Raw genomic sequence first — 16535 nt, 5'->3', positions numbered from 1 at the left:
AACCTAGTGATTCTGTGATTCTGTAAATGTAATCTGTCAGCGTGATTTCATATCTGTTTTAAATTTTTGTCAACAGCTGCAGATAATATACTCATTTGGAAAAGAGATAATCATTTAATTAATTTTGCTTTTCAGATTTTATGTCTTTTTACATCAAATGTATCTGTGAGAATCTGAAACAGAATGCAGCAATACAAAATGCAGAGGACTTTTACTGTAAAATTGGAATTTCAAGTCATGGTTTAAATGAGGAATTGGTGCTGACTCCACAAGTTTCTGTGGAGTGCTCCATTAGGGACAGCCATTTAAAAAAAAATTCCCCCAGTCCAGTTCATTTAAGACAGACTCAGTGCCAGACTGGCTGTCCTGGAGCAAATGAAAAGCTGAGAAAACAGTAGTTAAGCAAGGCAGGAAGATAGATTAGATGATTTATTGAGCTTTCTCCAGCTCTCTTTGGATCCCTTCCTCATACAAGAGCAGGGTTTATTGTCTTCAGGCCTGCAGCTTCACGTTTTTCATCCTGCCAGGGTTACTCCCTCTGAACAGGGAGTTGCAGTGCTTGGCACAGCCAAGCCCTAACGTTTGTTGGGCAAATGCAAACCATTTGCAGGACGGTGGTAATCCCTGCCTTCAGCAGGGTAACGGCAGCTTCTTTGCAGCTTCTTATCAAGGTGTTGACTGTCCATGTCCTCCTTATCTTTCTTAACAAAGGTGACTTTGGCTTCCAGTGGAGACACTTCTGAGGTAGAGTCTCAGTTCTACACAGCACCTCTTTTATATGCAGGACAGAAAGGGACTTTACATGCCTCTTGCAGGTTGGCTTCCAGCATCAGAGGAAGGAGATTACAGTATTTTGGCTGGAGTGCTCAGCTTCAAGACTTCACTTCGTTCTTCACAACTTGGAGGGATATGAAGCCAGTAGGAAAAGTGCTTTGTGCTACAGGGATCGTAGCTGGATTCCTAGCTTTCTTCTGGAAAGACCCTTTTAACCCAGGTAGGCTCACCAGGGTGGTCATTCCAAACTGGAATATAAGTCACGTAAGAGGAGAGGTTGAATTTCCAAACTCTGACTGTTGGTCTCGTTCCTGCCCATAGTCTTACCAGAGTTGGTAGCCCCAAAGCAATGCTTCATCCCCAGAAACAGAGAGAAGCTTGAAACAAAGAGGAAGACAAAATGGTCTAACAGCACTTACAAGGGATCCTGTTGTCTACGTGGGGAAAAATGATACGTACTTTGCCACTGCCTTTCTCTTTTTTTTGTTTTGATTGCAAACTCCTTGGGGTCAAGAACCATCTCTATAGATGTGCAGTGTCCAGCACAAGAGGGCTGACATGTCTTCAAACTGATGGTAACGAATAAATGATATGCAGAAGGCAGGAGGTGCAGAGCCTGGTTTATATTGTACAGCTTTTTATAATGTGAAAACCAACTTCATCCTTGAAAGATACTGGTCTAGGGATGCAGGCAAAAGGCATGTTACACAGCTAGCTTGCATAACCATATAATTATTCCCTGGCAGTGATAGCCTAGGCATAATGTCCACAACACACACTCAGTAATAAAACAACGCACCTCTTGGGCAGTTGGGCCTGGGGGTTGTTCCACAGCAACTGGGCCATGCTGGTTGCATGCTTTTATCCAGTATCCAGTTCCAATTCCATGGAAGAATGCTGAGCTGGGGAGGATGGATGGGAATGGTGAAGCAAGGCGTGGCTGTTTGGTTTCTAGCATGCCAGTGAAGTGGGTCAGACTGAGCCTCCTGGTCCATGACTAAGTATGAACCTGGGTGTTGTCAGGATGGAGGAGGGAACTGGTTGTTACGTGTTAGTGGAACATGGGCCAAGCTGACTGCCATGTGCTGGAGCTTGCTGAGCTAGCCAAGCTTTCCTGTGACCCAGGCCAAAACAGATCAATATGGCTGGATACTTGATATGAGGTGGCTGATGACTAATCCTTTTGTTGTAGGCACCTGTCAGAAGGGAAAAATAACTAATTCTTCAGAGAGTAGGTGATTTTTTATTATTTTCAGTCTAACAAGAATTGGAGGGTATTGTTAATCTGGCTTCTTCAGGTCAGTCATGCCTCTTCTAGTTTTGGAACAGCATCAAGACTTTTGAGCGTTTACACACACCTTTCTACTTCAGAGCTCTGCCAATAGTTAAGGCCATTTCCTCTGCTGCTTCATTCACTTAATTCTATATCTTTTATTCTCTTTCCCATAAATAAGAGAGCTTGTCTGGTGCCCGTGTTCTCCTGACTGGAGCCAGTGCTGGGATTGGAGAGCAGATGGCATATCATTATGCCAGATTTGGTGCTGAAATTGTTTTGACTGCTAGAAGGGAAGCTGTGCTGCAGAAGGTAAGAACTTCCTTGTATGAGGGAAGACATAGAAGATTTGGACTTTTACCAAAACAACAACAACAAATTAGTTGTCAGCATGATAAATTTTCCTTCGGAACTGTTGAGCAAAACCAGCTTAGTTAGTTCTAAATTCTTCCCACTTACATAGAAAGATGGAACATGCCCATGACATGTTTTGAGCCTGATTTGCTGGCAGAGTCACAGAATCACAGAATGGTAGGGGTTGGAAGGGACCTCTGAAGATCACCTGAGACCATCTGGTCCAACCCCCCTGCCAAGGCAGGATCACCTAGGGCAGGTTGCACAGGAACGCATCCAGTCAGGTTTTGAAGATCTCCAGAGAAGGAGACTCCACAACCTCTCTGGGAAGCCTGTTCCAGTGCTCCGTCACCCTCACAGTAAAGAATTTTTTCTCATGTTGAGGCAGAACTTCCTGTGCTGCAGTTTGTGCCCATGGCCCCTCGACCTGTCACGGGGCACTGCTGAAAAGAGACTGGTTCCATCCTCCTGACAGCCACCCTTCAGATATTTATAGACATTTATAAGGTCCCCTCTCAGCCTTCTCTTCTCCAGATTAAACAGCCCCAGGTCTCTCAGCCTTTCCTCATATGAGAGATGTTCCAGTCCCTTAATCATCCTCGTAGCGCTCCATTGGACTCTCTCCAAAAGTTCCCTGTCTCTCTTGAACTGGGGAGCCCAGAACTGGATATGTGAGGATACCCTCTCTCGCCCTGCTGGTCCCACTCTTCTTAATGCACCCCAGGATACCATTGGCCCTCTTGGCCACCAGGGCACACTGCTGTCCCATGGATAACTTATTGTCTACCAGGACTCCAGGGTCCTTCTCCATGGAGCTGCTTTCCAGCAGGTCAGCCCCCAACCTGTACTGGTGCATGGAGTTGTTCCTCCCCAGGTGCAGAACTGTACACTTGTCCTTGTTAAATTTCATGAGGTTCCCCCCGCCCAACTCTCCAGTCTGTCCAGATCCCGTTGAACGGCAGCACAGCCTCCTGGTGTATCAGCCACTCCTCCCAGTTTTGTATCATCAGCAAACTTGCTGAGGGTACATTCCAACCCTTCATCTAGGTCATTGATGAAGATGTTGAACAAAACCGGACCCAGTACTGATCCCTGGGGAACACCATTAGCTACAGGCCTCCAAGCGGACTCTGCACCACTGACCACAACCCTTTGAGCTCTGTTGCTTAGCCAGTTCTCGATGCATCTCACAGTCCACTTATCCAACCCATACTTCCTGTTTCGGGAGGCAGTGTCAAAAGCCTTACTGAAGTCAAGGTAAACCACATCCACTGCTCTCCCTTCATCTACCCAGCTAGTCACTCCATCATCCCTGTGCAATTCTTCGCTGTAACTGATCTCCTGGATGGGCTACTTTGTGTTGCCATACACCAGTGCCTGCTGCAGTATGCCCGGTTTTTCTTACCAGAAGGCAGTAACACTGCATGCTGGGGAGGTGTAACCCAGAAGGGAGCTGGGCCTGTACAGGAGGATGGATATACACTGCCTGAACATTTACATGAGGAAAAGGTATGAAGCTGCATCAGGGGAAGTTCAGATCAGACATTAGGGAGAAGTGGTTACAGTACCAAGCCTGTCAGAGTTCAAGGAGCATCCAGATGATGCTTTTAGTCGTACGGTTTAGTTTTAGGTAGTCCTGCAAGGAGCAGGAAGTTGGACTGTATGATCCTTATGGGTCCCTTCCAACTTAAGTTATTCTATGAACTACAATTCCTGTGCAATATTGTGCAGCTTTTCAGAGTCCAAACAGTTCTATTTGTAGCTGTTTTGTTAAAGACTCAAACCTTTTTGTAGGTTAAATAATTTTTTATCGGCTCAAATAGATGAGGCTCCTTTATCTGTAGTTTATAAAATGGGACAATATTTAGAGAAGGTATCTCTTAAACTGTGGGGCTAGGTGACTGGCAAGGAAAGTTATTCACTGTGAAATGGCACAAAAGAAGAGTTGGGGACAGTGAGCATAAGAATAGTTCCTAATGCCTGGAAGGTGTTATTTCAGCAAATAGCTAAACTGCGTATCATTACTGGGCACCTTCACATACTCAACATAGCAAAGGAACTATGAAAGATGACTACTGCCTTGCCAGGTATTTTGGAACAAAAAGAATTTAATGTAAAGCATAACCCTTATTCCAGAAGAGTTCTCCTGAAGAAGACTGGTGTTTTTGGGTGAATCTTAATCCTTTTCCAGGGTAGATTGAATCTGCATCCTGCTAAGAGTTACCTCTATTTCTCTGGTTAATCAAAGTCTGGATGCAAAATAAGCAATCCATGGGCTCAATAGCGGTAGATTTGCAATTAAAGTGCACCTCTGTCCAGAATTGACTCTCACTGATGGTGGTACGGGGGGAAAAAACAGTGCCTTACAGTGCCTTTATTTCTATTCTTTTCCCCCCACTCCATATTGTTTAATCTTTGGGTGTGTTCTTTTTTGAGGTGGTGGAGAAATGCCTGACACTTGGAGCAAAGAAAATATTTTATGTCCCTGCAGATATGTCTTCCCCTTCTGAGCCTGAAAAGGTGGTTCAGTTTACTGTCCAAAAGCTGGGTAAGCAGAAGGAAAATGACAGAATCTGAGGAGAGAGAACAAACTCTGCTTCTCACTCCAGTTTATATCATGTTTCTTTTTTCAAGAAAGGTTTAGATCACACCTGGCCTGGTCACCCTTCAGAGATTATGGTTCTCAAGCTATGTCATACTTCATACTGGCATGCAAGTTTTATGCAACTGATCAGAGATAAGCCTGATGGCACAGATCTTATCTTGGCTCCTTTCTGATAACCCTGGAGTTGAGATACAGGTTTCTGTAATTTACCTGAGTACAGAAGGCTGTGAAAGGAGAAGTATCTTTGACTTTTCAGATTTTTGCTGCTTGTCTAGTCAGAAGCAGGTGAGCTGAGCAAGGAGAAGGGGTTCTGATTCTGATCTCAATTCTGTCTTCATCTTGGGCATTTCTTTGGCTTTCAGGTATATAGACAATTCTCATTCCAGTAGGAGCTTCCTGCTACAGTTTTCCCATGTTCGCTGAGAGGGATGTTTAGGATGGGAGGGTGTGGGGTTTGTAAATACCAATCTGGATGTGGCCATCTTTTTAGCTGCCTTTCATGGGGAGGGTATGTCTTTTGCTAGAGGAGAAAAGTATGCAGAAAGTACTTGCTTGCAGTACTTCACTAAAACCGCACTCCACAGCAACAGTTGCAGTACCTCACCTATCGCAGAGTAACATGTGCACATGCATTTGCCAGATGTGAGCAGCTACCAGCTGCACGCACTCAACCCTGAACATAGTGCCTTGTGTTGAGAGAGACAGAAACTGGGGGGTCTGAAAGCAGTAACCTGTCCCTGTATAGAAGGGGAAGGTGGTCTTATTTAACCAGAACTGATTCACACTACTCCCACTCATTCTTTAGTACTCACAAGCAACAAGATGTGTATGACTGAGTACCTTGGCCAAGCTTACTTGTGGTGATACAAAGGACGAGGGATGCCCACTATTGAGTCCCCATTGTGTCTTCTGGGTTCTTGGTTGGTGACCGTGTGCTGCTTTTTGATTGTCTTTTGTGCCCTGTAGAGTTCAGTGATTATGATCTTTTGCCTCTCCTTCTTGTCTTATTGGGGTCAGATTGTCATTAGGGAGAATTTTCTGTTATACTCACTATCCTTTTCTGCATTATTTGAGTGTCTTAATTACTTCATTATACTCTTGGTTTTCCTGATGTGGCTGTCTTAAGAAACTGTGTGTAAGTAAGTGTGCTGTGATCTGGATGACCTGCCAGTCCAGCAGCCATCGATTCATACTTTTCTTTCAAGCCTTCTGCTGTTTCTGCAGATGTTTTTGCATATATACATTCACATACCAATCGTAATTTTTCTGTTACAAATTTGTATACTTATAACTTTGAAAATAGAAACCAACAGAACTAAGTTCGAAGTCTGCATTGCCCTGAAACATCATTTTGGAGAGCTGCAGGCAAAGAACAGCTTTTCTTCCAATTCTATCCTTGAGGAGCCGGCAAAGCTGCTCCCAGATGAACATATTTCATGTATCTTCATGGTAAAGCACTTTCTAGCCTTCTGAGGGAGACTCTGGTTGGTTCAGCCCTCCTGAGTTCCTTGGTGATTGGTTAGGGGCTGGCTCCTTTGTTTGACTACTTTTTCTCCTATCCACAGGGGGACTGGATTACCTGGTGTTGAACCACATTGGTGTGACCCGTTTCCAGATGTGGGCTGGAGATGTGGAGTATACCCGCTGGCTCATGCAGGTGAGGTTTCCCAGCAGGAAGAGCTCACCTGGAACTGGGTGAGTCTGGCTTCTCCTGGGGCAGCTTTGGGAAGCTCTAAGGCAATGGTTGAGAACAAACCTTTTATTTCATTCATTTTATTTCATTCGTGTTTCAAGTCAAATGGTTTGAAGGCTTTGTTATTGGACAGGTATTTTGCTCAGTTGTTGTATATGTGTGCAGAGGAATGTCTGGGAAGAACTTCTCTCCTTCCTTCTGTCCTTCTTATCTGCCATTAGGCCAGAACTATTGGGGATTGATGGGAAGTTACAGGCAGTTGTTGAACTTAATGTGTAGTTTAGGAAGGCCAATAGGTGAGGAGCCAGCACTTGCTACTAATCTATAGCACGTGCATATGTCATTGCAGAACACAATAAGTTTGTATGAAATAGTGTTTGCCATTTGAATCTCTGCTCACAGATTCAGAGTTTTCTTATAGAATCACCGTGGTACCAGGTTTTTGGACCATGGACATGAAGAGCTGTTTTCTTGATTCAGTCTTCTTAGGTCAGGTGGGTCATACTAGTTCCATTTCATGTTGGAAGGAGCCTGTTTGATGGAGAGTAGGGAACTTGGGATCACAGGTAAGAAATTTCTTACAAGTTAGAGGGCAGTCAAGCTTAGAAGAAATGCTGAATATTATGCTTCATTGTAGTCTGAGCTCAGTCAAGAGGAACTTAAAAGGGGAGCAAATTGAGACACTACTGGTGTCCTTGTTGTTGGATAGGGATTGCAGAGTAAAGAATGGTGTATAGAGAAATCAGCGACAGCTAATTGTCTCTTGTCAGGAAATCTGTGTGTTAAAGCCCAGGAAGAACTTTTGCTCTGGCTCTTCTCCATTGCTTTTTCTGGAACCTGAAAGACTCATGGATGCAATGTTTGTACCCATCCTCACACAGCTGACTCTTTTTGCTTGATGTTTGAAAAAGCAAATCCAAGCCTTGTTCCTTTCCATTTCTGACCACTGTATTGGCTTTCTGGCTCATGCTGCCCTACCCTCCAAACCCTCTTGCTTCTTCCATGTCTACTTTTATCATTCCAGGTGAATTTCTTCAGCTATGTGGCACTTGCAACAGCAGCTCTTCCCACTCTGGAGAAGAATAAAGGCTCTCTTGTGGTTGTTTCTTCCCTCATAGGTTAGTGTCATTAACTGGCGTAACTGCTGGCCTTGTGGAAACAATGGTTCCCAGCACATCATGTTTGTGTCCTTCAACCCCTCAACACATTTTCAAGCTGTGCATTTTATAGCAGCAAGCAGGATGTTGGCTGGCTGGCCACCTTCTTTTCTGGAAGACCTTCTCTGTGTTGTACCATTTTGCATTCCCTTGGAACTTCGCTCTTCGCTCACCACGTACGCAGAGCTGCTGTTTGGCTCCTGTCCCTCACAGCCAGGCCCATCTCTCCTGCATTTCTGACCATCTTGCCACTCTAAGGCCTTCTGGCTTTGGCCAGCCTGAACAGCAGGCTGCTGAGTAGCTGCACCTACCGTATGGGATGAAAAGGCAGGAGAAGGTCTTCAGTCTGTGCTCAAGGAAGCTGCATCGCCATACACAAGTTCAGACTACAGCTCATCCATGCCTTGGTGTGGTGTCAGGGAAGTGTCATGGCCGGATGCACCAGCATGTGACCCAGGCCATGAGTGTTTGCAGGGGGTGCAGGTAGACCATGACACTGGACTTTTTAGCCCAGCATGTGACCTGGTTACTGTGTAAGTTAAACAAAATTTCCTCCCTTTATCCACATATGTGGAGGCTCTTGTGCTGGGATGTGCTCACATGTGTGTGTGACTAGAAATAGAGGGAAACTCACCTGAACAGAACATGGGTTGATGCAGGATGGCAAAGCCTCTGTCTTTGCCCAGATTCCCTCTCCATAGCACCATCTTCCTTACAGCCGCTTTCCTGGCATTTTCCATTCTCTCTTTTTCCTTTCCAGGGAAAATACCCACTCCCTTCACCACTTCTTATTCTGCCACCAAGTTTGCACTGGATGGATTCTTCAGCTCGCTGCGCCATGAACTTATTATGCAGAAGAGAAACGTCTCTATCACACTGTGCATCCTGGGCCTGATTGATACTGATGCAGCATTAGAGAATATCAGGTGTGTATTTAGAGGCGGATGTAGGGGTCTGGGAGGGAATGTGTCTGCAGGAACATGTCTCTTCTTGAAAGCATGCAAAAAATGCACAACAACTGTGTTTAAAATGCTGTACACATCTGTTTGGATGTGCAAGAAAACTAATGGGAAGAGTGCATCTGCTTGGGTACATCATGGGGGTTGTGCATGCCCACCTCAGCATGGAACATGAGCATGCAGAACTCTGTGGTAGTCAGTCTGCACAGTTAAAACCACACCAAAGATTGACTGGCTTTGAGTGATCCTCTGAATGTTTCCTTCTAGGGGCAAAGTGCACCTAACTGCTTCTCCTGCTCCTGAAGCTGCGCTGGCCATCATCTCGGGGGGTGCCATGCGGATGCAGGAGGTTTTCTACCCATGGTGGCTGCAGTACACATGCTGCCTCTGGGTTTTGTTCCCCTATAACCGGGACCAGGTTTTACAGAGTTACTATAACTATAGCAGTCCTTAAGGGATACTCAGTCTCCTCTCCCATGCTACATCCCTTCTAATCACATTCCCCCCGTGCCACTAAACATTCCATTCAACTATTGGTGTCAAGCAGGAGCAGGGCAGCAGTGGTGGCAAAGTAACCTTAGCTCTTTTCGTAAGACTTTTCTTGGGCTCCCTCTCATCTGCTTCAGCCACAGTTGAGGTATTTCTACCTGTTAGTCAGAGATCATTCCCACTGTCAGCTCTGTCTTAGCCCTCCACCCATCTCCCCTCCTTCAGCCTCACCTGTCTGCTTTTACTGCCTCCAGTCTTGTCTCGGCTCCAGCTATAATCTCTGTCTGTACAGGATGTCCTGGAATTCCTGGGACATCCTTCTCCACTGCTTCATTGTTTTGTGGATTCTGTGAACCTTCTTGCTTCCTGTAAATAAAATTTTAATCTCTATTTTAATTAAACTATTTTTTTTACGTGTTGGTATTGCATGTGGATTGCTTGCTCTGTGAAAGGCTGGTGACCTGGCTGCTGTGAGCACAGGCCTGTTGGTAGACTTTTGCTGACTGCATGGGACCTGTTAAATCAGCTTTTCCTTGCTGTAAATGCCAAGATGGGTTGATGATTCCTGTACTGAACTGGAGAAAGAATGTTGAGGGAATTCTTCCCTGACACATTATTCCTATGGATATGTGTCATGGGTTGTAAGTTCTAGCACCTAAAAAAAAGGAGTCTCTGCTTGAATTCTCCTGGGCTGGGGATGGAAAAAAGATCCTATGTATGTGGGCTCCTTGGTGTCTGAGGGAATGGTTATTTTATGTTGCTCTTGTCCACAATGCATGAATCCTGAAGGAATTTTAAGTAGCTTTGAAAGCTGAACATTTTCTAGAACCTGGTTAACAGGTTTGCAATTTATTGGAACAGCCAGCTATTGCTTAAAAAACAGGCTTGTCTAGGGAACATAGAACTAAAATGGAGTGTGCAGAGCCTTGCCAATCACAATCTTTCTTCAATCATAGCTGGTCTTCTCCAAGAAGAGAAAAGCAGCAGGTTGAGGGGTACATTCTAGCTGGTGAGAGGCAGCTTCCTGTGGAAGGGCCACTGCATGCCCCTCTCCTTCTTTGCTCTGTTGACAGCTTGGTGCTAGACTAAGTAAGTGCACTCTTGTTCTGAGCTAAATATAAAAACTGGTGTGCCTGCAAGAGCTGTCACTGCAGCTTGAGTTCTTTTTCGTGTTACTGGGAATGGTATGTGCCACTTCCAGTCACAAGTATATTTTATTCACATCACAGAAACAGGCACCAGCAGAGTGTTCTCCTTCCTCTCTCCTTGTCATTGACTGGATTTTGACATAACAAAGCTTTCTACAGAGCTGTCTGGAAGTAAGAACTTACTGCAGCTCACAAACTCTGGAATCTGAACTCACGCCTTTTAAAACACACAACTGCATGTTTCTCATCACAGCTTGCTATATACACCTTGGCTCAGTCACTGCAGAATTGTGTTGCTGCAGGGGCAAGGAGGCATCAACAATTGAGGTACCCCTGTATTTCATTCTCTGCTCATATTCTGCTTTTCTCCACACCATTAAATAGGGGTTTCAAAGCAGAAGAAAAGTCCCAGGGAAACTGGTGCTTTTATAGAAGGGGTTAGAAGACTGAACCATGGGCATGGCCAAACGCAGTTGGTTCTCTACCACCCTCAAGCATGTTCCTCACCTTCAGGGCTCATGGCCAAACACAGTTGGTTCTCTACCACCCTCAAGCATGTTCCTCACCTTCAGGGCAGAGATGAGGAGTCTGTGCATTTGCTTTCCCTTTTCCTGGTTCTGTGCATCACACCAGATGGGCTGGGCTCTGGCATCAAGGTGCTGTTGAGAGAACCAGTTTTGTTCTCTCAGGTGTGAGCAGGGTACAACACAGGAGTTCTTAGAAGATGTCTGGTATCTGCACACAAGAGCTGTGACTGGTTTGTGTTTAGCTCTGCTGGAGCTTGGCTGCTGAACTCATTCGTTGCAACTGTGCTAATACAGCAAACGTGCCTTTTGGGGATCATACGCTGAAGACTGGAATAAAAATCCAGGCAGCCACCTTAGAGACACAGGGACACTGCATGGTGTTCAGAGTAAGGCAGAGTTGTTTTCTATAGGGCTCAGGCTTTGTCATCCATCCCCTGGTGAAATGCTTTTTAACTGACTGCACAGATGGTTTGCTGAATGGAAACAGACTTACCTCAGGCCTTTGCTGATAGACTTCAAGTGTAACCATTCTCTAAAAGCAGGTGCAACTAATACAATAAGTAAAACTCCAGCTACTTAGCAAGTAAAACTTTTATTAAATAAATTTAAGATTTTTTTTTTATCAGGAATTTGACATTGACGAAGCTTGTATCACACCTGTAACATTTTACAGTCACATCAGTAACTGTGATGGAAGAAACTGTAAATGCTTGTTTTAAACCAGCTTGACTTAGAATTTCCAAAGTCCTTTTTTTCCCATTTTGCATTTGTTGGCCTTTTTTTTGTTTGTTTGTTCAAAATTAGATTAAGTTCAAACTTCATGAAATTACTGGTAGCAGAAATAAAGTACATTATACAAATCACATACATAATAGATGTTAAGTATAAAAATGGTATTTACAATAAGTAAACATGGACTATAGAAACACACAGACTCGCACAGCTTCATCCATCTCTCACAAACTCTCAGCATCAGATACAGAAGGGTGGTTGAGGAGATGGGAAGGTACTTAAAAGAACTGTGCCACAAACATCTGAACAAAGGGAAACTGGAGGATGGGAATTGGCCAAGATTCTCTGAAGTTCCCATATCTCGCTTCAGTATCAATGGCATCAACCTTTCTCCACTGTTCATGTTTGAACGCAGACACACACACACGTGAATGCTCTTGGTACCTTATCAAACTCTGGAATATTGAAACTAATCATTCAGAAGGTTTGTGGGGTTGGTTGGTTTGTTTTTCTTTCGTTTCCTTATTTTGGTAGAAAGAGAGATGGGAGATGCCTTATCAGTATGACATCTCCCCCACCCCCAGGGGATCTTTGTTAAATCAAGCTCTGAACTATGTTCTGTGCTTATAGGTATGTGTATGTAGCTGTTATCTATATATGCTGCATGATGTATAATCTGTCCCTTGGAGGGCATGGTGGGGAAAAAATAGAATGATAACCCTCTTTCATCATACGATCCTTGTGTCTGCTTGGGAAAGCTTTGCAGAGGGTGTAAGAGGTGAGTCCTCTTGCTAAATTCATACGGAGAAAATGTCCCGTTTTGTCTGGGAATCAGAACTGCCCATTAACCAGCATTAGGTTAATTCTGACATGGGGAGGCAATCTGTGGCCCCTTGAAGGCTTCTGTCATTCTGTTTTGGAGATTGCATCTGCTCACACTGTCTCATCTTCTCTTGCCTTGATCAAGAAAATGTTCTGTTACTGTGGAGAGCTATGAAACACAGATCTGTGCGACGTGTGGGGAGGCAGTACAGTTCCTGTAGGTAGAGAGACTGGTTTCCTGTGCTTTCAGCCTAATTCAGGGGTGCTCAGGATGGATAGGCTTTGGCACCCAATTCCAGGAGCTTTGTCTGCAGAAGCCTTTGGAAAGGTAAGACTGAGAGCTCTTGAGATCCTTAACCAGGCTGGTGCTAAGGTTGCTGGACGAGTGACTCGAGCTGAGCAGCTGGCTGTGCCCTAATCCTGGAGGTATGTAGTTCTCTTTCTCCTTGCTTCTTGCTAATGTTGAGTAGAGAGATGTACTCTCTCTCTCCCTCTCTCTTGCTCTCTGTCCATCCAAACATCCTCTCAAAATGTTCAGGCCTATCTGCAGTGCTTGCTGAGAAGACACTGTTGCAAAGGTAAACCCTTAACTTCCAATCCCTCTTGCAAGGAGTCAAGTCTCTGAATGGAAAAGTTTGGTCCTGTGAGCCACTTTAAAAAAAAATAGAGACTGTATATATATATATATTTTTTTTTTCTTTTAATATTTATCTATGAAAGGGATGGGACATGGGGCAGGAGGGAGGGAGGGACAGAGCTAAGTTTCCATACATCACTGCAGTAACCTAGAGACACACCAGTGTGTTTTCTTGGTCCATATACACCAGGCATACCCTAAAAGGAAGAGCTTCAGGTCCCCAGGGGCTGCTGGTTCTCTGGTCCCTTTGCTATGCACCACATTAGCAGCAAATACAAGAGTCCATCGTGGCAAGAATCTTCTTGCTGGGCAGATACTGAGCCTTCTCTTTAATTGCATGTTTTGGGGAAGAGGGCAGAAGGAGGATGGGGTGGGTAGGTGGGGAGAAGAGGAAGGAAAGGGGTGGTGTCAAAAGAGTTGATAAATTTACTGGCCTCTCTGTAAATCAACCTGAAGCAGAAATTCTTCCTCTGGACTTTCCCTTCACCTGAATAGAAAGGGAGGAGGGAGGGAATTGGGAGATTAGGAGGACATCTATGCAAACCTTTGAGTTGCTGTTGCTTAAATGTGGAGGAAGATGACCCCAATGAGAAGGGACCAAGATCAGCCCTCCCTTGCTCCCAGCCTGTTGGCTGGTAGGAGCTAGCCCTTTGACAGGCAGCTCTTCTGTGGCCCTTCAGGATCTCACCTTTTCTCTGCTTTTCTGTGATCCTTGTGAATCATGGGATTGTCCCTTCTTACTCTGGAAAGCATTCTCTGCAGACTAATTTCAGGGCATGTGTAACAATTGAAAGCAAAACTACTGGGTTTTAAAATCTTTTTAGGAAGATGAATGCTTTTTGGGAGCAGTCAGAGAGGAGACGAAGCCTTGCTTAGACCACAGGCAGGTAATCTGAACCCATCTGCTTGTCAGGGCCCTGAGTGTGCTAATGGGCCTTAATGGCCTTGACCAGCCTTACCTGTGGCCTCTGTCCACACTGTCTGCTCATGGGCCCAGGAGTCTCATTACAGCTCAGGCCTGCACCTTCAGTCCTTGTCTATATTGCAAAAGTGTCAGTCTCCATCTGTCCATGGACCTGTCCTGTCCATGGATCTTACTATCTGGACTCCAACCCTTGGATTGTCTTCCCATCTTGATGTCAGATCTGTTTATTATTCTCATTATAGACCTGCCTGGCAATCACTGGTCTATGTCTGACCCTGTTTACCTTCACCAGACCTGATCCTGATCTTGACCTGTGGATTGATTCTCTTGCTTGGCCTTGGGCCTGCCTCATTGCCACAAACTTGCCTGATGATCTAGACTCTTGGTTGAACCTGGCCATCATCTCCAGGCCTGCCTTGGTCGCCTTGCTCAGGGTGCTGGGGCTGGGCCCTGGCAGTCCAGGCCTCTGCCCTGCTAGCTGTGTTACTGCATTCAGCTCCTGGCTTCCCACCCTGCAGGGAGCAGCCAGACCTTGCTGCCCCCTGACACTGGCCAGCACTGTGTAGAAACTGCTGTGATGGTGCCAGCTTTACCTGTGCTGCAGAAGTGACTCCTGCTTGCTCACTGCTGTCAGTAGGGATGGTTAGCATCCTTGGGTCGTTTTAACTGGACCTTCAAGCGTTTCATGCCAATCTGGAAGCCATTCATGGCCTGGATAGCAGTCTGTGCACTGGACGGGTTGTCAAAGCTTACAAAACCTGAAGGACAGGACACAGCCATGGGTAATTACGGCACTGTTGATGCCATGCCCAATGCATGAGTGTCCTCATGATCCATCATGCTTCCCTTGCCTGCTGGTGTCAGCACTCACCAAAACACTTGCTCTGGTTGGTGGCACGATCCATGAACACCTTGGAGGAAATGATATTGCCAAAGGGCAGGAACATCTGCATCAACTCATTGTCTCCAAACTCCTGAGGGAGATGGTAGATGAAGAGATTGCAGCCTTCAGGACCTGCAGACATGGAGGCAATGGGGAGAGACAACACAGAGAGCCCCCAAAGAGAAATGGGCTCAACTCAGAGCACAGCACTGGAGGAGAACCCCAGTACTGCCTCCTCTGTCTTGACCTCCTCTTGCTTGTCTCTTGCAGTCACTGGTCCTCAAAGGGTTCTGAGGGCTCTCTAAGAGCAGCTGGGAGGCAATATGCAGAGCTGGAGTTTCTGGAGAGCAGACTTACTTACACAGTTTGCCCAGTTCCCGTATGGGGTGCTGGACACAATAACTTTGTGAGTGTCTGGGTGCCGTTTTGCTGGAAGGAAATTAGCTGAGGTGACAGCTCCTTGTTCATAGCCCTCCCAGTCCCAAGAGAGCAACAAACACTGCTATATGAAAGCTGCTGCTCTAGCATTCCCTCCCCACAGCTATGCAGTGGTTGCCTTGAGCCCATAAGCCACAGCCCCAATTGGAAATCTGCTGGATTGCCACACATCTGATTTATGGGCTGACCTGGTCTTTGCCCACTCCTTCACATCATCCCTGTGAGCCTGATGAGCACAAGGAGCTGCTCCCTTTCTGACGCCTGCTGTATGAAGCAGGAGCAGACAGAGAATGCCTTTGTCTCCTAATTCTGTCCAGGCCAGTTTTGAAATAATCTGAAAAACAAACTCATGAGGCTAGGAAGGGCGAAGAGAGAGGAGAATGCATTGGAGAGGCTGGTTTGACTGGTACCAGTGTGGTTCTGGCATCAGTAAAGATGGGGAGAAAGCGCTCTGTCCCTCTGCCTGTGTATGGAAAGTCCTGACTCTATGCCCTTTGGTGTCAAAGCTTGGTGTTCTAGTGCTTGCTGTCCCCTTTGTACTTGGCAGCATTGGGCCAGGAATAAGCAGAAAGTTTGCATGACAAGCATCCTCTGAACCCTTCCAGTCCACTCATGGTTGGTTTCATAACCCAGATCCAATATTAAAGATTAGAGTGGACAAAGATTAGTGCTGTCTCCTCTCCATTGGTTCTGTGGTGCAGAAGACGAGCTACACAAATCCCCCCGCCCTGCTGGACACACACATTCCCACCCTGATCCTCCTCACCTTCTCGTTGCTGCTGCTGCAGGATGGGAGGTGGCTGAGGGATACTCTGAGCAATGGGGGTGATGGTGGTGGTTGGATACACAGCTGTATTCCAAGGAGACAGAACAAACTGTTTACCTGAGGATCTGGTCAGCTACGCAAGGGCCTGAGGGAGACAAGGGAAGCTTGTACCTGCATACTGCTGAACTCCTGTGAAGGCTGGGTGCAAAGTCTCCGCTACTGAAGGGCTCTGGGCTGCAGAGGAGAACATAAATCAGAAGCACAAGAAAGGGAATCACTCATGTGTTCTCTCCCTCTCTCTCACCCCAACCCCCATCACCCTGCCAAGTCAGTCTCAGTGCCTGGCCCATAGG

At 45.8% G+C, this 16535-nt stretch overlaps 2 protein-coding genes across 2 annotated transcripts in view; one reads left to right on the top strand and one right to left on the bottom strand.

Annotated features, from left to right (window-relative positions):
- Positions 1-909: 909 nt before the first annotated feature.
- Positions 910-9269, top strand: LOC104618340 (hydroxysteroid 11-beta-dehydrogenase 1-like protein). Its single transcript, XM_010283907.1, has 7 exons — positions 910-994; positions 2229-2359; positions 4838-4949; positions 6572-6663; positions 7724-7817; positions 8617-8782; positions 9083-9269. Exons 1-7 carry the CDS (start codon positions 910-912, stop codon positions 9267-9269), a joined length of 867 nt encoding a protein of 288 aa, XP_010282209.1.
- A 5419-nt stretch (positions 9270-14688) lies between these two features.
- Positions 14689-16535, bottom strand: part of CELF5 (CUGBP, Elav-like family member 5) — a gene marked incomplete at its 5' end in the record, with an annotated part of 2913 nt that continues 1066 nt past the window's right edge. Inside the window, 4 exons of the mRNA XM_010283908.1 lie at positions 14689-14853; positions 14967-15110; positions 16183-16266; positions 16354-16416. Of these exons, the coding sequence (XP_010282210.1) occupies positions 14726-14853; positions 14967-15110; positions 16183-16266; positions 16354-16416 (419 nt within the window). The remainder of the gene's footprint in view (positions 14854-14966; positions 15111-16182; positions 16267-16353; positions 16417-16535) is intronic.

This window comes from Phaethon lepturus, unplaced genomic scaffold, assembly GCF_000687285.1.
Source record: "Phaethon lepturus isolate BGI_N335 unplaced genomic scaffold, ASM68728v1 scaffold52583, whole genome shotgun sequence".
Taxonomy (NCBI): Eukaryota; Metazoa; Chordata; class Aves; order Phaethontiformes; family Phaethontidae; genus Phaethon; species Phaethon lepturus.
Note: the sequence above shows the minus strand (reverse complement) of the source record. Positions and strands in the feature narration are given on the sequence as shown.

What these genes read in the sequence shown, in the direction of transcription:
- LOC104618340 (XM_010283907.1), top strand. Translation starts at nt 910, where the DNA reads ATGAAGCCAGTAGGAAAAGTGCTTTGTGCTACAGGGATCGTAGCTGGA. An exon ending in GGGAAGCTGTGCTGCAGAAG is followed by an intron (nt 2,360 to 4,837) that starts GTAAGAACTTCC and finishes TTCTTTTTTGAG; the next exon opens with GTGGTGGAGAAATGCCTGAC. An exon ending in ATACCCGCTGGCTCATGCAG is followed by an intron (nt 6,664 to 7,723) that starts GTGAGGTTTCCC and finishes TTATCATTCCAG; the next exon opens with GTGAATTTCTTCAGCTATGT.